Genomic DNA, 22,469 nt, shown 5'->3' on the forward strand with positions numbered 1-22,469 from the left:
ACAGACTACAAAGGGAAGCACAGCCACGAGCTGCCCAGTGACACAAGCCTACCAGACGAGCTAAATTACTTCTCTGCTCACTTTGAGGCAAGCAACACTGAGGCATGCATCAGCTGTCAGCATCAGCTGTTCCGGACGACTGTGTGATCACGCTCTCCGTAGCCGACGTGAGTAAGACCTTTAAACAGGTCAACATACACAAGGCTGTGGGGCCAGACGGATTACCAGGACGTGTGCTCCGGGCATGTGCTGACCAACTGGCAGGTGTCTTCACTGATATTTTCAACATGTCCCTGATTGAGTCTGTAATACCAACATATTTTAAGCAGACCACCATAGTCCCTGTGCCCAAGAACACTAAGGCAACCTGCCTAAATGAGTACAGGCCCGTAGCACTCACGTCCGTAGCCATGAAGTGCTTAGAAAGGCTGGTAATGGCTCACATCAACACCATTATCCCAGAAACCCTACACCCACTCCAATTCGAGTACCGACCAAACAGATCCACAGATGATGCAATCTCTATTGCACTCCACACTGCCATTTCCCACCTGGACAAAAGGAACACTTATGTGAGAATGCTATTCATTGACTACAGCTCAGCGTTCAACACCGTAGTACCCTCAAAGCTCATCACTAAGGATCCTGACTAAACATCTCCCTCTGCAACTGGATCCTGGACTTCCTGATGGGCCGCCCCCAGGTGGTGAGGGTAGGTAGCAACACTTCTGCCACGCTGATCCTCAACACTGGAGCCCCTCAGGGGTGCGTGCTCAGTCCCCTCCTGTACTCCCTGTTCACCCACGACTACATGGCCAGACACGACTCCAACACCATCATTAAGTTTGCAGACGACACAACAGTGGTAGGCCTGATCACCGACAACGGCGAGACAGCCTATAGGGAGGAGGTCAGAGACCTGGCCGGGTGGTCCCAGAATAACAACCTATCCCTCAACATAACCAAGACTAAGGAGATGATTGTGGACTACAGGAAAAGGAGGACCGAGCACACCCTCATTCTCATCGACGGGGCTGTAGTGGAGCAGGTTGAGAGCTTCACATTCCTTAAAGAGGGCACGACAAAGCCTATTCCTCCTTAGGAGACTGAAAAAACTTGGCATGGGTCATCAGATCCTCAAAACGTTCTACAGCTGCAACATCGAGAGCATCCTGACCGGTTGCATCACTGCCTGGTACGGCAACTGCTCGGCCTCCGACCGCAAGGCACTACAGAGGGTAGTGTGTATGGCCCAGTACATCACTGGGGCTATGCTGCCTGCCATCCAGGACCTATACACAAGGCGGTGTCAGAAGAAGGCCCTAAAAATTGTCAAAGACCCCAGCCTCCCCAGTCACAAAAAGGCTTCTCAACAGTTTTTACCCCCAAGCCATAACAGGTCATCAAATGGCTACCCAGACTATTTGCATTGTGTGCCCCCCTGCACATTGGCTAACCAGGCTGTGTCCAGCCACCCACCATCCGCCACCCCCTCTTTTACGCTATTGCTACTCCCTGTTCATCATATAAGCATAGTCACTTTAACCATATCTACATGTACATACTACCTCAATCAGCACAACTAACCGGTGTCTGTATATAGCCTTGTAACTGTATATAGCCTCGCTACTGTTATTTTTCACTGTTGTTTTTATTTCTTTACCTACCTATTGTTCACCTAATACCCTTTTTGCACGATTGGTTAGAGCCTGTAAGTAAGCATTTCACTGTATTCGGCGCACGTGACAAATAAACGTTGTTTTCTTATGCAGTATGAATGTCTATTGTGCATTATAGCCTATCAGACGAGCTAAACTACATCTACGCTCACTTCGAGGCAAGCAACAAAACATTATCATTATAGTGACCAAATAGAATATCGATAAATGATCATCACATCAGTACAATTTAATATTTAAAAACCACTGATTAAACAAAATGCATAGACATTGCTTGTTGAGCAATCATCTAGAGTAGTTGCCTCAAATATGTACCTCTAAGAATTCTTTAGCCAATGGTTACAAGCCACGATTTTCATGTATTAAGTTTTACATGGAACACGTCTATTGGGAGAAAACGTCCTGTAGATTGTGAAATGTCCTGCTGCTATTGGCTGTGTTTTGTGCGTGGTGCCCTATGATTGGTCCGTCTTGGGGGGGTTATTAAAAGGGGTGCTTTTGTTGGGGAGCTGGATCTTGTCATTCTTCCTTGTCAAGGCGGTTGTGTGCGCTTTTATACGGCTGAGGTATAGGTTGTTAACCCCACGTCTTTTGTCTGAAGATAATTGTAACAAAATGAAGCGGATTTGGTTTATTGTGCTGCTCTGTGCACTTTTAGCATTCGGTGAGTATCCGAGGATGTTTGATTTTTAAAAAAAATTATTAGCATCGCTATTAGCCGTGTCTATCCATACGAGCTAGCATTTGAACTTGATTTCCCTTTTCTTGCTAGCCAGCCATCTGAATCGTTAGCTTGTATTCACCTTTTTTTTAAAATAGTTAAATACGGAAACCACTAGGCTTTTTACAAAAAAAAAAAAGAAACTCATTTGTTTTAGAAATTGAATTTGATTCTGGGAGATTTTCTTACAGCTTCACACGTTTCTGGAAGTTTCCTTGTAAGCTAAGCAAACATCCTGTTCCTAGTTAGCAACCACAGATCACAACGGCTAACGGTAACGTTAGCCTTGGCTTGCTCATCCCATCTAGCGTAGCTAGTTGGTGATATCTGTATTTCCTGTCATTTTGGCTAACTAAGGAATACAGCTATATATAGCCCGTGACTGAATTATACCATTTTGTTTCTGTCGGGTTGAATAGGCCACAACTCCTTGATTTCTTGTTTCAAATTCAATGTAGCTAACATCTTCAGTTTGTAACTCAACGGGAAACTACATTCTTTCATTAGGCCGTTGTTGACAGTCCCCAACGTGTTTTGTTTGTCAGCACTCAAGCTTTCAAGACGTGTAACACACAAAATACAGACAACCATCCCTGTATCATGTATTTTACGGCATATGATGCTAAATGTATCATACGGGATGATTTCTGTATTGAGTTATATCTTGAAAGATCCCAAAATGTTTTGTCAGCACTCAAGCAAAGTTCCACAACAGACTAATAGTTTTTGGGTTGGAGTTTTCCATGATTTCACCTACTCTACTAACTTGGGTGGTGTTTCTATGCAGCATCTGTGAGAGCAGAAGATGAGCTTGACATTGACGGCGCTGTGGAGGATGATCTGGGAAAGAGCAGAGATGGATCCAAGACTGATGATGAGGTGGTGCAGAGGTAGGTCAGAGGGAGAAACTTTAAAGAGAAACCAGACTCTTGTGGGGTGGTCCCAGCCTCCATTACTGATGTGTGTTTGGTAGGTGCACAGATCTGACAATTGTTTGGCAACCTTAAAGTAAAACATGACAGAAGTCGTCTACAGGGAAAAGAGGTGACGACCAGTTGCAGCGACAGTTCGGTGTGACTGCAACTGACCTGTTGAATATCATTGATTTCTCCCTCTCTGTCCTCAGAGAGGAGGAGTCTATCCAGCTGGATGGGCTCAACGCAGCTCAGATCAAAGAGATTAGAGAGAAGTCAGAGAAACACGTCTTCCAGGCAGAGGTCAACCGCATGATGAAACTCATCATCAACTCGCTCTACAAGAACAAGGAGGTGAGTGGCGTTAAAGTTGCAGGATTCCTGGACACTTCCCCCATCCTTCCCTTGTCCTCCTGTCTGTGTGTTGGATCTTGAGACGGTTAATACTATGACTCCAGATTGTATAGTCAGTAAAAGTTGAGTGGATCCAACCATAACCAACCCAGAGGTTTACGTTCACAGTAACCATCCTGTCCTCTTGTCTGTAGATCTTCTTGAGGGAGTTGATCTCCAATGCCTCTGATGCTTTGGATAAGATCCGACTGATGTCTCTGACCAATGAGGATGCACTGGCAGCCAACGAGGAGCTCACCATCAAGATCAAGGTGTGTTTCATGGTCATGTCCTCAATCTCAATTCCTCGCACTCTTCTCAACCGTACTGGAGATGGTCCAAGGTCCTTCCCCTTAGACTTTCTCCAATCTGTTTTGAGGCTGTTAAGAGGACTGGAGGAAATTTGAATTGGAGGAAGGGTTAGTCTTTGAAAGATATTTGACTTATCAATTCTGCTTTGTAAGACAAGGATTTTATTAATAAAATACCATTAGGATGTCTGAGGTTGAGCTCACCTGTTCTCTTCATGGCCTCCCTAGTCTGACAAGGAGAAGAACATGCTTCACATCACAGACACAGGTGTCGGCATGACAAAAGAAGACCTGATTAGAAACCTGGGTACCATCGCCAAGTCGGGCACCAGCGAGTTCCTGAACAAGATGACAGAAGTTGAAAGTGAGGGCCAGTCCACCTCAGAGCTGATTGGACAGTTCGGCGTGGGCTTCTACTCCGCCTTCCTGGTTGCTGACAAGGTGATTGTGTCTTCGAAGCACAACAACGGCACGCAGCACATCTGGGAGTCCGACTCCAATGAGTTCAGTGTGATCGAGGACCCCCGTGGAGACACCCTAGGAAGGGGCACCACCATCACGTGAGTGTCTCAGAGTGCATTTGTTATGGTTACATTTTATTAATTGAACAGATGGTTATCCAGAGCAACTTACAGTTGATAGCTAGGTGATACAACCACACATTGGTCATAGTAAGTACTTCATTTTTTTGTACTTCCAAAAGTGAAAACTGGCATTCCTAGACAGCCACAAGCAAATGCTCCTAGTATTTAAACGTTTTTGAATACCAGGCTATGGTTATTCATACAGTGGCCATGAATTAAATGAATTTGTGTAGCGTTATAAGATAATAAAGGACAAATTCCCTCAATGAAATTCAAAACACGAACTACCATGACCTCGAATCAATCTATTTTGACTGACTCATGTTTTGACACTGACAAGGTTCTATCCGGTTGTCTTTCTGATTGGTCCAGGTTGGTGATGAAGGAGGAGGCTACAGACTACCTGGAGCTGGAGACCATCAAGAACCTGGTCAGGAAGTACTCCCAGTTCATCAACTTCCCCATCTATGTCTGGTCCAGCAAGGTATTGGGAGTAGAACTATACTATTTTTCCTGTCCCCCTCCATCTGCACTGATGGCAAAATTTACAGGTTGAAACAATATGGTGGAATCGAGCTTATTATAGATAAAGGAGAGGAAGGGTTTGAGACCAGTTTGTCAAAGGAACAAACTATGGTGAACCATTGTAGCAGTGAGCTGTAGGAATAACATTTAGTCATTTTTCCCTTCTCCTCCACCTGCCCAGACTGAGACTGTTGAGGAGCCCATCGATGAGGACACCGAGGCAGAGGAGAAAGATGCCACTGAGGATGAGGTAGAGGTGGAAGAAGAGGAGGATGAGAAGGAGGACAAGCCAAAGACAAAGAAGGTAAAAACAAACAGCTCGACTAGTTTTAGTTTCCCCAACTTCTCCTTCTGTACAGTTCCATTTATTTTATCTATTCAAATGCTAACACAACAAAATCAACTTAGTTATCAATTGGTGTCTTATTTTGGATATTTTCATTGAATTTTTATAAACCCAAAAACACTTCCATGCCTTTGGTCCAGGTTGAGAAGACTGTGTGGGACTGGGAGCTGATGAACGACATTAAGCCGATCTGGACGAGACCAGCCAAAGAAGTAGAGGAAGACGAGTACAAGGCTTTCTACAAGACCTTCTCCAAGGTATGCAGTCTGCGACCCTGGCTTCCTTCCAGAGACTTCTTCCTCGCCGACGCATCCATTTTAGTTTGCTCTTCGGGGGCAAGACTGGGTTCAAGTGAAACCCTTTTGACAACTGTTGACATGACCTTTATAAATACCTATTTTTGATTGGTTTTCTATTTTGATTGATTTTGTCCCCACCACCAGGACACAGACGAGCCCCTGTCCCATATCCACTTCACAGCCGAGGGTGAGGTCACCTTCAAGTCCATCCTGTTTGTCCCCGCTGCCGCCCCCAGGGGCATGTTCGACGAGTACGGAACCAAGAAGAACGACTTCATCAAGCTGTTTGTCCGTAGAGTCTTCATCACCGACGACTTCAATGACATGATGCCCAAATACCTGAACTTTGTCAGAGGAGTGGTGAGTGAGCCTTACATAGCTTACATTATATAACTAATTTAAGACTTGGTACAGCAGGGTTTAAATTTTTTCCCTGAATAGGAATTGACCCCTGACCCTGCTGTACAGTTAAATGACTGTTTGTTCATTTTAATCGTGTTATTACTTTAAGTGATTTATGATTGTTTTATTAGGTGGACTCTGATGACCTGCCCCTGAACGTGTCTAGAGAAACCCTGCAGCAACACAAGCTGCTCAAGGTGAGCTTCTCTAGTTAGACAAGTTACCTGTTTCGGGTCAGTTTGGTGCCTAATGAAGATACGATTTGAACAGAATGACTTGTTATTAACCATCGTAGAGAATGATGTGAGCTTTAGTAACTAAACGTTCCTCCATCCAGGTGATCCGTAAGAAGCTGGTGCGTAAGACCCTGGACATGATCAAGAAGATCGCCGAAGAGCAGTACAATGACAAGTTCTGGAAGGAGTTTGGCACCAACATCAAGCTGGGTGTTATTGAGGACCACTCCAACAGGACCCGTCTGGCTAAGCTGCTGCGTTTCCAGACCTCCAACAGCGACACGGTGCTGGCCAGCCTGGAGCAGTACGTAGAGAGGATGAAGGACAAGCAGGACAAGATCTACTTCATGGCCGGGACCAGCCGCAAGGAGGTGGGTAGTGGTACACTGTATAGGCTGCCGCGGCGGCCATACGTAGAGATGGAGAAGCAGGACCAGACATATGTCATGTCTAGAACTAGCTAAAAGGAGGTGGGAAGAGTTGACCGTAAACTGGGTTAATTTAAACACTATCCTTTTCTGGGGTTTCCCTGGACTTTCCCTCCGTTTCTTATCTTCAACTCTGTTTTCCAAATGGCGTTAACCTGTAGTGACACCCCATCCCGTGAACGGGACCATTGTCATCTGACACTAATAAAAAATAAAATAAAAATACTACCCTCTAACCCAGAGGTTAAGGTAACCTCTGAATGCAACCACGCAGCGAGTTCCAATCTACCCCCTTCCCCTGAGATGTTTGCAGATCTAAGGTGTAAGCAATCTAGTGTAATTTTAGGTTAATGTTCCTCCTAACCTTAAGTCTTCCCTTGTGTCATGTCGTCTCCCCCCCCCCCCCCCCCCCCCCCCCAGGCGGAGTCTTCTCCCTTCGTAGAGAGTCTGTTGAAGAAGGGTTATGAGGTCATCTACCTGACCGAGCCAGTAGATGAGTACTGTGTCCAGGCTCTGCCAGAGTTCGATGGCAAGCGCTTCCAGAACGTGGCCAAAGAAGGCATCAAGTTTGACGAGAGTGACAAGGCCAAGGAGACAAGGGAGGCCCTGGAGAAGGAGTATGAACCTCTCACCACCTGGATGAAGGACAGTGCCCTGAAGGACAAGGTAACATATTTTTTTCACCTTTATTTAACCAGGTAGGCTAGTTGAGAACAAGTCCTCATTTACAACTGACCTGGCCAAGATAAAGCAAAGCAGTGCAACACAGAGTTACACATGGAATAAACAATTAACAAGTCAATTACACAGTAGGAAAAAAAAAATTAACATTTAATTAAGAGTCTATATACATTGTGTGCAAAAGGCATGAGGAGGTAGGTGAATAATTACAATTTAGCAGATTAACACTGGAGTGATAAATGATCAGATGGTCATGTACAGGTAGAGATATTGGTGTGCAAAAGAGCAGAAAGTAAATAAATAAAAAACAGTATGGGGATGAGGTAGGTGAAAAAGGGTGGGCTATTTACCGATAGACTATGTACAGCTGCAGTGATCGGTTAGCTGCTCAACATACCGAACATGAAGGAAGAAGGTCCACCTTCAGCCCACTCGAGAGAAATAAAACCTTCTCAAATGAGAATCCGACCCTCCATGTTTTTTGGATTAAATGATATTTTTTATATATTTTTACTATGTGTCCTTTGTTGTCTTGCAGATTGAAAAGGCCATCCTGTCCCAGAGGCTGACCAAGTCCCCCTGTGCTCTTGTAGCCAGCCAGTACGGCTGGTCTGGTAACATGGAGAGGATTATGAAGGCTCAGGCCTACCAGACCGGGAAAGACATCTCCACGAAGTGAGTGGTCATTAAGGCTTCTGTTTGAGTACCTCGACCACTTCCTCATTCCTACTTTGTGAAAGGATCCAAATGTTATCATTGATATTTTTGATTTCAAGATCCTACTTGTGCTTCAGGTTTCCTAATTCTCTCGCTCTGTTTCCAGTTATTATGCTAGCCAGAAGAAGACATTAGAAATCAACCCGAAACACCCTCTCATCAAGGAGATGCTGAAACGTGTTTCTGTAAGTAATCACAACCTATAATGCATAAACCTTGTGATATTTCTGTCATATTTGATTCTCGGGGGGGGGGGGGGGCAGCCAATGAGGATCAAGCTAGAGAATGTTCTCCATCAGTTGAATGATGTCTGTGCTCCTCTGCAGTGCTGCTTGTGGTGCCGTCATATCGCTGAGTGTTCGATTCTCATCCCTTCTATTTCTCTCACCTGCAGACGGATGGCGAGGACCAGACTGCCTCAGACCTGGCCATGGTGCTGTTTGAGACAGCCACGCTGCGTTCGGGCTACCAGCTCCAAGACACCAAGGCCTACGGAGACCGGATTGAGCGCATGCTGCGGCTCAGTATGAATGTGGACCTCACCGAACAGGCATGTCACTGCCTTGCAAAATACACAATTAGACTTGATCAACTCCTAAATTCTGTACCTGAGTGGTGCTGTAGCCAAGCGTTTCCCTCCAGTACAGTGATTTAGCCCTAACTCAATCATCAAGCCCTCTGACTTGAATTTGTCTTTTGTCTGGGGCTACAACATGTGCTGGTTGGGGGGGGGGGGCAGGGAAGGTGTTGCTCAGGGCTTATCCCACCTGTTTGAAGAAGAAATGCAGTGTTACTCTGATTTTTGCATACTGAGGAAACTAAATCTAATCCTGTTTTGCCCATTGCAGGTTGAGGAAGAGCCAGAGGAGGAGCCGGAGGAGGAGCCTGAAGAGCCAGCAGAGGATGAAGCAACTGACGAAGAGGAGGAAATTCCAGATGAAGAAGCGGTGAGTCTCACAGATCGCATGTTTTGGTTGACCAGTGTTGGGAAATTATGTTCATTCATGGTTTTATAGTTCCGATAACTTCTTTCCCAGACACAAACGCCCAAATGTTTGGTGGACCAACATGTCAAACTTGGCTTTGGTTAGCAGAGACCCGTGAGATCACTCCCACTAAGGCCAACTTTGAATCATTGATATACCAGGCTTATACGCGCTATGCACCAGAGGCGGCTGATAGGAGGAGCTAGTGGAGAGCAAGCTCATTGTCATGGCTGGAACGGTATCAAACGTATGGAAACCACATGTTTGACTCTGTGCCATTTATAAAGAGCCCATCCTCCTATAGCTCCTCCCTGCAGCCTCATCTGCTGTGCCCAATAGCCTGGGGAAGAGGTTCTAATTTGAATATTCATAGTTTCAATCGTTGCCTTGTTTTTGCATGGATTTCATTAATGACGGTGAAACTACAACCAACCTCCCTCTCTCTCTGGCCAACAGGCAACTGACAAAGATGAGTTATAAAGCACTGTAAATGAGGAAGGGTGTAATGATGGACCTATCCTGGAGCTGAGCCACAACAAAGGCCGAAGTCCTACCTGGAAACCCAGACAGAATTACACTTCTGTTCATGTTTGTTTCTACTCCATTATCTGTGTTAAGTGAAAACAATAGTGAAATGTCGGTGTGATTCAGTCTGTCTAGCCAAGACCACCTGCTTGGCTAGGATACCCAACAGCCACCAATCAAGACTAGCCCGGTCCCACATCCATTTGTGTGCTCTTGCCCAACAGATCTGGGACCAGGCTAAGTCGAGGTCATCGGCCACACTTTACTCACTCTGTGGAGGGTCCTGATGGGATGATTTTTTTTGAAAGGCTGGTGTGTGTGTTTGTTTTTCTGTTTTGTTACATTCCTCATGATTGTAAATTTGTTAATATTTAACTGAGCTGGAAACGATGTGATCGACACTGTCCCTTGATCCCATTGAATAAATATTTCCTTGAAAAAGGGGGCTACTGTCTATGTGATGAATATAGTTGGACTCTTGGTACGGGTGAAGTTATCCATAAACTAAATACTACTTAGTGAATAAAGCGACATGTCTACAAATAAGACAGAACATACTGTTGAGGCGTTCCCATTTTAAAGATGGACTCTGCGATTTAGATGCACAAAATGAACTGCTTTAGTGGGTCAATCTGCTGTTTTGCGCCATCCTGTTGCTACCATGTGGTCAGTGGGCTAATATAGTAGGCTACAGGGAGTGTATTTTAAGCCATGTCGTGTTTTTTTTTTTTTAAAGCTCTCACTCGCTTTAGTTCTGAATGTTCAGTGGTGCATTTCAGTTTGAAAAGCCTCTATTCTACCAAATGCAATGAATAGGGCAACGACAGTAGCAACAGGATGGAGCAAAACAGCGGCTTAATTGACCCACTAACGCAGTTTTAATACACTCCCTGTAGCCTACTATATTAGCCCACTGACCGCAGGCTTCATAGTTTCTCTCAGCGTCCATGCCTACTGCGATCTAAGTGGAGTCGCTGTACACGTCTGTTTGTAGCTGGAACGGCTCAAGAACGGCGGTGAATCCACATTTTGGAGTCGCTGGAGTTTTTATGCACACTTCTAATAGTTATAGTTGAGAGTAAATTACGTTCACAATCTTAAGTTTAGTCAGTCGATTTGGGTGTTTTTTATAGTTCTAATGGTTCAAGAGCAGTGGCCTATACAACTTTTCTGCACATTTTTAAGACTTTGTTCAAAAGGTGTAAATGGTCTCGAAAAGCTGTATACAAACTTCACACACACACTACACACTTCAGACCGGTCTGCACATTTTAAAGTGGCGTATCTAGCTTTTCAAGGCTGAAGACTAGTTCAACGTAAATGTAGTAGTGACTAGGATTTCTCATTCAAGTCTATGGCACCTGAAATGCATAGGGATTTATGCGAATATGGTTGTAGACAAGTAACTTTTTACATTTTAGCAGTTAGTCTGGACTCGTTTTGGTGTTGGCATCTTTTAGGGTTTTGTCGCGTGAAGTTCCAGTGGACTAACAAGTATGAACAGTTTCTAAAATGGTGCTTTGCTTTCAGCATGCGCACCTACATATTGACAGCACAAACGTGATCTTTCTGTAAAACTATTCAACTAATTAAATGTCAACTTTATTTTAAACCTACCTCATCTGGTGTTTTCTCAACCTGTGCTGGGGGGGAAGGGGGTTATATTGAAAGGTTGTTCCTTCTAGTCATTGACCAGTGGTGTATTCCACTAGTGGCCTAGCCCTAGATACCAAACTAAGGTAGTATCTAAGGAATCCGATCACGTTTATTTACTGTGTTTAGCTGTAAACAAAGGACTTTTCAGAGATGCTCTGATCAATATTACATTTTAGTGAATCAAATTTTGCATGTGCAGAAAAATGTTTCAGATCTCTCCAAAAAGACATCCTCTTTGTGAACAGTGGGCACCTCTCCTCAAACATGGTCTTTGTTGTATACACAGGGACCAGTTCAGAGTCGGATCACAATCAGCTCTGTTTAAATATGTTGGAGAATTCAGTGTGAGTTTAACATAAGGTAGAGGAAATGGCTCGTACTTACAGTTGGTGTGACTCACATATCAAAAGGTAAAGACCATAAACTCCTGTATCTACCAACACAACAGGACTCTAGCAACACAGCCTACAGTAGAGTAGAAAGTCTAGCCTTCCAGTAAACCAAACTGCAATAGTCCCAAGTAGAGAGTACACACACAAACTTACTTTGGTGTAGCATAAGGCTTTTGAGAGGATACTTGACGAGAGAGATGGACAAGGATTTCCAACTCCTACTGAGCCTGACCCTGGGCATGTGGATGATACGAGGTGAGACCACTACATCCAGACTGTCCTCTGTCAAAGTGTTTTCTTAACACTATACTTTCGAGCTGCTCATTTTGAATATAGGTTTTGTATGACTTTTCCTGGGTCATGTTCATTAAGGCACACCGTAGTAAAGCGTTTTGCAATGAAAAACAAACAAGCATTTATTTTTTTGGACACTTTCAGAATCAGACATCACTTCCTTGTTTTAATTTTGATTTAGTGCCATTTTATTCTGTTTGGTGCCTACTGACCACTGCCTCGGTCTCATTAACTGGTGTTCATTTCCTCTGTGGATGCTTTCAGGCTTGGCTCCAGAGGTTTCGTTGATAGGCTTGCCAGGCACAGCTAGACTGGCAGAGAACAGCAAGGCTGGCACTGTGACCTACAGCTTCCAGGTGGCTTTGTCCCCAGGTGCCAGCTTGGCATCAGGATACCCCAGGATACTCAACTCTGACCCCCTCACCAACCAATTCACTGTGTCTATGATCAACACTAACAAAGCACAGGTGAGGCATTGCTCAATACTACCCTAGCAAGGCCTCATATGTACCAGATCATCAAATACTTTGAGCATTTCTTTCAGCCTGTCTGGAGAGCTATTTGGATGGGGTTTGTACTTTTGAGACTTATTTGAAAATGATTTCAAATTATATTTAAACCCAGGTCTGATACAGCCCCTCCCAGAAGAAACACCATGTCTTGCAATGTAAGAGTGAAGGTGGATGACTTCATGATACATTTTCCATTCTGAATACAGGTGACAGTAACAGGTACCACCAACCTGGATTTTGAGACGTCACCCAACAGCTTTGTCCTTCAAATCCTCGCTGTGGACAGTACGAAGGACCTGGCTCTCCAGAGACTCACAGTGATCCTAACTGATGTCAACGAACCCCCTGTATTCCTAGATGAAGGTACTGTGTGTGTGTGATATGGTTATTATGACTTACACAGCCCATTTTAACCTCCTGTGTGTTCCTGTATCCTCTCAAGAGTCTGTCCTGTATGTTCTGGAGAAATCCCCACCAGGACAGATCTACAGGCCAACAGTCTCTGATCCGGAGAACCAGCCTGTGACTGTATGACTTCCTCTCTCTCTCTCTCTCTCTCGCTCTCTCATACTAGGTGTTGGGTACATTTCAATTCAGTTAGGGAGTAAATTGAAATTCACCGTATCTAAGTTTAATTTACTGTGCAACCTTGACACATATACTGTCTGTTTATTAGTTGAAATATCTGACTTACATGTTGTTGTGTATTTTAGTTTACACTGACCCCGTCAAACACAGAATTTCGTATTGACGTTGGCTCAGGATTCCTGACTACAACTAAACAGTTCAACTACCTGACTGACCCCAGAAGGTAGAGATGTGTCTCCTGCACACAGACATCACATTATAATATTCTATACCAGAGGATTGGGTACTGTGCCGTTGAAAATGTCTCTCCACCGATGTCGCAAACAGCATACCACAGCATTATGTCAGTGTGTAGTGATGTCTTGTAAACGTTACATTCTAATTCTTCTGTGTCGTGCATTCTGTGTGGTGCATTCTGTGTGGTGCATTCTGTGTGGTGCATTCTGTGTCCTGCATTCTGTGTTGTGCATTCTGTGTCGTGCATTCTGTGTCGTGCATTCTGTGTCCTGCATTCTGTGTCCTGCATTCTGTGTCCAGCAGCTATGCCTTCAACCTGACAGTGAGTGATGGAAACAACAGCGTATCCAGAACACTGGTCATCAACATCGTCAACAGGAACGATGATAAACCTCAGTTCCTAAAGTCAGTATTACTGTTCATTGCTTTGGTAACACTTTACTTTAGAAAATACTCATATACATCGTTTATAAAAGTGAATTCGTTTATAGTTTAAAAAAATCTGTCATAAACGGTTGTAATTAGCACACTGGTTGAAATGGTGCTTTTCTCATTTAGCTGTTTTGATTCCTGTATGACCGTACCCGTTGTTGTTTAGCTGTATATCTGTGTGTGTTTTATGTCCTATGCAGTACAATCACAGACTTCACAGTCTCTGAGGAGCTGAGTCCAGGGTTTATCGTGACCAACATCACAGCAGTGGTGCCCGATGACTCCTTGTACATCATCTACAGCATCGGCACCAACAACTACCTGGCTATACAAAGATGTGAGTTCACTGCTCAGTCATCCTCAACATGCTTACCGTACTTCAACAAAATATCCATAATTGACCATAACTAAAAAGGCATTTGTTCTGCGATCAATTAGTGAAGATTGTAATTTTCAGTTTTAACAAACAGTCCCCACTACAATTAGAAAAACATGGACTGTGGACATACAGTATGAGTTCAGCTTCACAACCTGATAGATTTTTTTCTTAAAAACAATCAACATTATTTAGATTTTTTTTTAAATGCTCACTGTGCGTGTGTGTGTGTGTGTGTGTGCGCGCGCACCCCTGTGTTTTGACCTGTCCCATGTCTCAGACACTGGCCTGGTGACTATAGCCAACAGGATGGACCGTGACTCAGCGCCTCTCAGGGAGGACCCCGTAATAACGGTCCTTGTGACAGCCACCCCCAGCCCCTCTGCTCCTCCCTCCAACACCATCACTCTGACCAACACCATCACTCTGACCATCACCGTCACGGACATTAACGACAACCCTCCCATCTGCTCCGCACAGAGGTCTTATTTTTATACTGTTGTTTATCTTTTTTTCTTCAGTATTGTATCCAACAGATAGAGATAGTTAAGTAGGAAAGGAGTGTGTGTCAGACGAGATGTGGCTTGGATTTGAAGCCATGCTGACACTAGTATGTGCACGAAGGCAGCAGCCATTATTGCTCTGTATCCATTGCATCATTTCCTTTGACTGGATCCAGGGTGGCAGTATCTGAGACGGAAAAACCTGGGGCCCTGATCACCACGGTAACGTGTACAGATAATGACGTTGAGACGGCCTTCAGAGAGTTCCTGTTCACTGGCCTGTCCTGTCTGGGCTGCGCTAACCGCTTTGCTCTGGAACCCACGGGATCCAATCAGATCGTAGTAAGCAGAATATTAATATTTAAAGGGACGGGAGTTTTTCCTGACCAGTGAAATGAAAGTATAAAATTACTGAATGAATCCCATTCATACAAAGTCACAAATGTATACTTACATGAGGTTGTTTACAATTCTTTCCCCGTACAGCTCAAAGGAAACCTAGACCTTGAGGATCCCAGTAACCTGCTTGATGGTAATGAATACAGCCTGTTGGCTGTGGCTGAGGATAAGGATGAGTCCAACCTAAAAGGTAGGTGACTGACAGACTAGACTGAACACAATTGTATATCACAAAGTACAGTAGTGTGATTTCCCCCCCCCCTCCCACTCAGACTCATTTTGAATTCTGATTCCCATGGTGCTTTGCAGGTAGTGCATACATCTATGTGACGGTGACACCTGTGAATGAGTTTCCCCCTGTGTTTAGTCCTCCATCATATTTCTACAGAATCTCTGAGCTTCTTGGACGTAAGTTACTACAACTATAACAACTACACTAAAACAATAACAACTACACTACAGCAACTACACTACACTACAGTAACAACAGCTACACGACAACTATAATAACTACACGACAACTATAATAACTACACTACAGTAACAACAGCTACACTACAACTATAATAACTACACTACAACTATAATAACTACACTACAACTATAATAACTACACTACAACTATAATAACTACACTACAACTATAATAACTACACTACAACTATAATAACTACACTACAACTATAATAACTACACTACAGCAATAACAACTACACTACAGCAATAACAACTACACTACAGTAACAACAGCTACACTACAACTATAATAACTACACTACAACTATAATAACTACACTACAACTATAATAACTACACTACAACTATAACAACTACACTACAGCAATAACTACACTACAACTATAACAACAACTACACAACTATAACACTACAGCTATAACAACAACAACTACACTACAACTATAACAACAACACTACAGAAACTACACTACAACAACTACAGCAACTACACTACAACAACTACAGAAACTACACTACAACAACTACAGCAACTACACTAGAACAACTATAACATGGTCTGGTCCCAGATTTGACACAATGCAATCTGGGACCAGGTACAGCCAAAGTAATGATACTGATGACTGCTTGCCACCTTTGCTGCAGGTGTACACCACACCTATACCAACTACACTACAACAATAACAACTACACTACACCACACCTATACCAACTACACTACAACAATACCAACTACACTACACCACACCGAGCTCATTGATATGTTTGGGCCTCTCCCTCCAGGTGGGACGGTGATAGGATCAGTGAAAGCTACGGACAGAGACCTCCCTGCCACCGGCGTCCGTTACTCCCTGATCTCTGGTGGAGGAACTGGTGGCCTGTCTAACATCTTCTCCCTGGACCCCAAGCTGGGGAGTCTCGCCCTACTGACCCGGCCAGACTACGAGACCACCCAGACCTACAGCCTGGTCATCAGAGCTGAGGATGGGGACCCCATCAGTCCGCTCATTGCCACCACTACGGTACCACGGCCCGGTGACCTTTATATTGACATAACAAGACATTATTCCTAATGATGTAAACACAGTCCAGTGCCTGTTTTATCCAATCACTTTTTTTTTTCGCCTTCCAGGTTGCCCTAGCAACAGGAGTATTTATCTTCAATGGTTCTTACCTGGTAATTAAAAATAAATATGCATGTATTGGTGATTTGTGCGTTTTGTTTAGGTCACTATCAACATCACAGAGGCCAATGACGAGCCTCCACTGTGTGGCCCCAACCAGACACATCTAATAGTCCCCAAGGACCTGAGGACAGGCTCCAACATCCAGGGCTTCATCATGACCTGCTCAGACAGGGACTCCCCTTCAGCCTCCTTCATCTACTCTATCTCGGGTACTGCCGGCCTCTAGGCCCGTATTCAGAAAGCATTTCAGTACGAATGCTGCTCTAGGATCAGGTTCCTCCGTCTAAATGATCTAATATGACACAAAAGTAAAAACTGAATTTGAGATGACTTGGTCTGTTGTGGCTCAGTTTGTAGAGCATGGCGTTGTGGGTTCGATTCCCACAGGGAGACCAGTATGAAAATGTATGTACTCCCTCAGTCGCACTATAGAGGACTGTTTTCTAAATGACGTACAGTGCATTCGGGAAAGTATTCAGACCCCTTGACTTTCCACATTTTTGTTACCTTACAGCCTCTAAAATAGATTAAATCCTTTTTTCCCCTCATCAATATCTACACACAATACCCCATAATGACAAAGCAAAAACGGTTTTTTAGACATTTTTGCAAATGTAAAAAAATAAAAATAAATGAAATATCACATTTACATATGTATTCAGACCCTTTACTCAGTACTTTGTTGAGACACCTTTGGCAGATATTAGAGCCTGGAGCCTTCTTGGGTATGATGCTACAAGCTTACAATTGAATCCATTTTAGAATAAGGCCGCAACGTAAACAAGATGTGGAAAAAGTGAAAGGGTTTGAATAGTTTCCGAAAGCCCTGTAGATGTAATTAGCTACTCCTACTCTGTGCTTTATAAATACCAGCCCTGAGCTAACTGAGAAACCTCTAGATATGATCCTAGAAGACTGGTCTGTCATACTTAACTTTTATAAATATATAAGATATCATAAGCTTGATATTTCCCCAAAATGTTTCCCTATAGGGGCCAGCAACCTGAACAACCATTTTGTGTTCTCACCTTCCTCTGGCACCAACGTCACCAGACTCTTCCTGAAGGAGCCCTTTGACTATGAGAGTGGCCTGGACCGGGTCTGGTACTACAGGTTAGATCTGCTAACTACTATTGGTGCTCTTATCAGTCTGAACAACTATCAGTCTGACAAACAGATACTGTACAATGCACTCTGAACTGAGAAACTATCTGACCGTGATGGTCACATGTAGTCTTACCTTGTAACTTTATATGGTTGAATGGTTGGTGGATACAGCCTGACTGTGCTGGTTTCTGATGGGAACCTGCGGTCTGCAGGGTCTGTGCCGAGAGGTCTGACCCAGACTGGCACAGTCATCATCAATATCCTAGTAGTGGACCCTGACCTCACCACCGTCACCACTACAACTATAGTAAGCCTAAAGTCAGATCACCACTCCCCCAGGGGCATTTCTTTCTTAAAGCAGTGGTTACGGTTGCTGCCTTTGGTCACGGAGACCCGAGCTGTGCTCAGGGACCTCCTACACTCCAACCACTATTCGGACTCCTAACCAATTGTGCTGTTTAGTTTTTTTGCATTGAAAAAAAAAAAAACAATGTACAAATGACCCGACTAACCTGAACCCCCGCACATTATACGGTATCCCCTGTATATAGCCTCATTATTGTTCTTTTATTGTGTAATAAAAATAAAATAAATAAAGTTCTACTTTAGTTTATGTAGTAAATATTTTCTTATCTCTATTTTCTTAAAACTGCATTGTTGGATTTAAGGGGCTTGTAAAAGGGAGCATTTCACTATTGTATTCCGCCGCATGTGACAAATAACATTTTGATTTGAATAAGGACATTAGTAGTGTTACCATAACAACTATTTCCCTCTTTTCTACATCTACTCTGAACAACAAATGTTGATGTGAATTTCCTCACAGCACAGACTAGCGCCACCACAGTTAACCTTTCCCTTGCAGCCTCGAGTAACATACATCACCGTCACAGAGAACACGTACAGCATTGACGACTGGTATATATGGTTTGTCATTGCTCTGGGGACCGTGCTACTGCTTGGTTTACTCTCATACCTGCTGTATCACCTCTGTGGGAAGCTCTACAAGGCTCTTAAGCACAGTGACTGCTCCTGCTGCGAACCCAGGCCAAAGGAAGACCAGGAAGTACTGTGAGTATTAACAGAAATACTACATCTCCCAGTAGGCAAAGCTGGTTGAAATGATGTTGTTGATGTCCTTTTAACCAGGTTTGCCTGCTGAGCCAAGCTGTGGGGGAATCGTTACATGGCCGTGGGGAGGAATCGTTACATGGCCGGGGGGGAATCGTTACATGGCCGCGGGGGAATCGTTACATGGCCGCGGGGGAATCGTTACATGGCCGCGGGGGAATCGTTACATGGCCGGGGGGAATCGTTACATGGCCGCGGGGGGGGGGGAATCGTTACATGGCCGCGGGGGGGGGAATCGTTACATGGCCGTGGGGGAATCGTTACATGGCCGTGGGGGGGATCGTTACATGGCCCTGGGGGAATCGTTACATGGCCGTGGGGGAATCGTTACATGGCCGCAGGGGAATCGTTACATGGCCGTGGGGGGGGGTCGTTACATTGTTGATAACAGAAATGTATATTTCATGTATTACTAATGATATATTTTATTTTTTCTGTCACATAGGATCCCAGAACCAACACCTCCAAAGAGGGAAATATTAATGGTAAGAGTTTACCTACAGTCTGTTAAAGTGCCACTGTGTTCTAGGACCTCTATTCAATTGTTGGTGACTGTCCTCTCTATATACACGCTCTCTCTATTCCAGGAAGTGATCAAGATCAACACTGTATTTGATGGAGAGGAAGTTGATCCTGGTAAGTTTCTCTCATTTCCTGTTATCTGTTCTGAGATTATATAAAACCTATATCATTTTTATATATATATATATATATATATATTTTTTTTTTTTTACATTTTTCAGTCACAGGGAGGGTGTACGAGTACAACAGTAAGTCTGGAGCCAGACGCTGGAAGGACGTTACCACTGTGTCTGAGTCTGTCCCTATGATACAGCCAGAGAGCAGCAGCATGGTCATTCTGCCCAATCACAGGCTAGGAGTGGGAGGGCTAGCACTGGCCAATCAAAAATGAGGAGTGAGGGAGTAGGCAGGGCCACAGAGGATAGAGGATCTCCCTGGTCCAGTCAGAGCAGACAAACGTCTGGGCAGTCTGCAAGGTCTGCTTGGTTTGCTCTTTCAGAAGGAGGCGTAAAATTAGATATGGTACCCATGACAACTAGGGGAAGGCCCAACATGTCTGAAGTCTGAGTCCTCACTGACATATAATACACTACTTGTGTGTTTAGAAATCTTTCAAATCATTATAGTCAAGCATAGGATTTTTGATTTGGGAAAAATGTTTAGCCTTTACAACTGTTGTGTAAACGTTTGTGAAGATAATGTACGTGCAGAGATACTCAAATACGTTGTACATTAGTGCAAGCTGGGGTCATAAAATGACCTGGTAACAGCTTTGTAAATCAAAATAACAGACAAATAAATATAACCTGTCAACGCTGATCTAGATTAAAACTGCTCTGGCGTTGCTATGTTACACAGACCGTTGCCGTCATTCACCAATGTCGAGTGTAAACAACTGTCCTACTGAAGATACACTAATCCTGCCACCCTTCTTTCTTTCTTTTTCCATAACTGTGTCTTTTGGTCTGTTTTGAAATGCTCAGAGAGAAAATATATATAATCACACAGGAAATAATCAAATAACATTTTCATAATTGCAAAGAAAGTTGCTATAATCTACTTTTTCAATGTTAAAAGACCGGTCCTCCACAGGCCATCAACTAACAGTTGGGCACTACAGTCAGACCCTACATCATTGGTCAGGCCCTTTTCACGATTGGAAGTTCTCAGCAGTCATACGAATGGCACAGTTGTTCTTCAGATACTCCTGGGAAGAGAAGCATCCGTGATCATTTAATCGCAGGGATTAGACAAGCAAACAACACCTTCCACATTGCAGTCGACTTTGAAGTCAAGTCAAGACTGACTGATCTACAAATAAATCACCTTGTATCATAAATATCTACTCAATATTTTTTATTTTTTAGATTAGGTCAGTCACAATTTACCCATAATACATCATGATTTTGAAGCAGTTTAACCACCACCCTGTGACTGAGTACTGGGTTGCTGTGTGTGGTAGAGGGGAGATAACCTGGCCCCATATTTGTTTGCGCTGTCAGTAAATGACCATATGAGTTGATAAAACAGCACAAACACATCTGGAACCAGGCTAGAGGACAGAGCCTGTGACAAAGCAAAAAATGTTCACGTGGTTTAATTTATAGGCTGTTGAAATTGAGCATTTATAACATATGTGTTTGAGAGAAGTGATTTGACTGAATTCAACACACAGCCTGTCTCCTTACTACTGTAACCAGCTTGATGTGGCTCTATTATAGCCTAAAAAAGGAATTGAATCGGGGTCCAGTCTCAATTATCTTAAATATTCACAAGAATACACCAAAGACGTCACAGACTTCATCAAGGCAATTCATTGTCTGGGATTGTCCTGAGAGAGATACAAACACAATAATAATATCTAATACATTCAGTATTGTACATGAAAGAATATTCCAAGTGACCAAAGATTCCAAGTGACCAAAGATTCCAAGTGACCAAAGATTCCAAGTGACCAAAGATTCCAAATGACCAAAGATTCCAAGTGACCAAAGATTCCAAATGACCAAAGATTCCAAGTGACCAAAGATTCCAAGTGACCAAAGATTCCAAATGACCAAAGATTCCAAGTGACCAAAGATTCCAAGTGACCAAAGATTCCAAGTGACCAAAGATTCCAAGTGACCAAAGATTCCAAGTGACCAAAGATTCCAAATGACCAAAGATTCCAAGTGACCAAAGATTCCAAGTGACCAAAGATTCCAAGTGACCAAAGCATATTATATGTCAGTGGATGGACAGAAAGCAACATTGTGATTAAAAAGCTAAAGGTTGAAGGAAACAGATACAGTAATATAATAATAACTGTTTACAGACACAAAACAAAAAGTTAATGTGACAAGAGCAACTCAGAGGAAGTAAAAAAAAAAAAGTTTGTCCCTGCAAGGGCACCATACCACCTCTCCTCTGCGGGCACTGTTGCTGATGAGGGCATCAGTGAATGGCGAAGGGGGGCTCATATAAGGTCTGTGCTCAATCCCTAGGCTCTAGTGCAGGGCAGTCTGTCCATGTCGTGCCATGGGGTCTCTTTATCGGGGACCCAGGTGTTGCCCACCCACAGAACCACGTTCAGGGAACCACAGATCTGAGAGAGAGAGAGAGAGAGAGAGAGAGAGAGAGAGAGAGGACTGTTAGGCTTTTTCTCAATTTCTTAGAAATCTGTCCTCTCCTTGGCTCTGCCTCCATCTGCACTGACCCGGAAAAGATTGACATGTGAAAACATTATGGTGGAAGCTCATCATTAGGCTGGTTTTCACTCGATCAGTTTATTTTTTAGATCAGTGGGGAAATAGAGAGAAAAAAAAACATGGACTGAGAAAATACATTATCTCACCACAGACATGTTGAGATCATGCCCTGTCCTCGGCACTGTGCCAGGGTACACTCTGTAGACCCCTGGCCCATGATGA

At 43.7% G+C, this 22,469-nt stretch overlaps 2 protein-coding genes across 2 annotated transcripts; both read left to right on the plus strand.

Annotated features, from left to right (window-relative positions):
- The first annotated feature begins 2,161 nt into the window (after positions 1-2,161).
- Positions 2,162-10,192, plus strand: LOC109867211 (endoplasmin). The gene is made up of 17 exons (XM_020456224.2): positions 2,162-2,343; positions 3,188-3,290; positions 3,527-3,668; positions 3,863-3,979; positions 4,247-4,578; positions 4,975-5,086; positions 5,309-5,431; positions 5,614-5,730; positions 5,917-6,132; positions 6,306-6,371; positions 6,512-6,781; positions 7,259-7,504; positions 8,058-8,194; positions 8,343-8,421; positions 8,631-8,786; positions 9,085-9,183; positions 9,679-10,192. The coding sequence occupies exons 1-17, from the start codon at positions 2,295-2,297 to the stop codon at positions 9,700-9,702; spliced, it is 2,388 nt and encodes a 795-aa protein (XP_020311813.2). The 5' UTR covers positions 2,162-2,294; the 3' UTR covers positions 9,703-10,192.
- Positions 10,193-11,992: 1,800 nt separating this feature from the next.
- On the plus strand, positions 11,993-20,823 carry LOC109867055 (cadherin-related family member 3). The gene is made up of 18 exons (XM_031801452.1): positions 11,993-12,050; positions 12,354-12,556; positions 12,808-12,964; positions 13,044-13,129; positions 13,315-13,412; positions 13,727-13,831; positions 14,059-14,195; positions 14,515-14,771; positions 14,846-15,079; positions 15,224-15,326; positions 15,446-15,544; positions 16,397-16,635; positions 16,841-17,009; positions 17,793-17,997; positions 18,079-18,214; positions 18,734-18,973; positions 19,626-19,674; positions 19,782-20,823. Exons 1-18 carry the CDS (start codon positions 11,993-11,995, stop codon positions 19,949-19,951), a joined length of 2,745 nt encoding a protein of 914 aa, XP_031657312.1. The 3' UTR covers positions 19,952-20,823.
- Positions 20,824-22,469: the final 1,646 nt, after the last annotated feature.

Source organism: Oncorhynchus kisutch, linkage group LG22 (genome assembly GCF_002021735.2).
Source record: "Oncorhynchus kisutch isolate 150728-3 linkage group LG22, Okis_V2, whole genome shotgun sequence".
Classification (NCBI taxonomy): domain Eukaryota; kingdom Metazoa; phylum Chordata; class Actinopteri; order Salmoniformes; family Salmonidae; genus Oncorhynchus; species Oncorhynchus kisutch.

Coding starts and splice junctions, on each gene's coding strand:
- LOC109867211 (XM_020456224.2), top strand. CDS start 2,295: ATGAAGCGGATTTGGTTTATTGTGCTGCTCTGTGCACTTTTAGCATTC. Junction 2,344..3,187: donor CTGTGCACTTTTAGCATTCG/GTGAGTATCCGA, acceptor GTTTCTATGCAG/CATCTGTGAGAGCAGAAGAT. Junction 6,782..7,258: donor CCGGGACCAGCCGCAAGGAG/GTGGGTAGTGGT, acceptor CCCCCCCCCCAG/GCGGAGTCTTCTCCCTTCGT.
- LOC109867055 (XM_031801452.1), top strand. CDS start 11,993: ATGGACAAGGATTTCCAACTCCTACTGAGCCTGACCCTGGGCATGTGG. Junction 14,772..14,845: donor TCAGTATTGTATCCAACAGA/TAGAGATAGTTA, acceptor TGCTGACACTAG/TATGTGCACGAAGGCAGCAG. Junction 16,636..16,840: donor CGCTCATTGCCACCACTACG/GTACCACGGCCC, acceptor CGTTTTGTTTAG/GTCACTATCAACATCACAGA.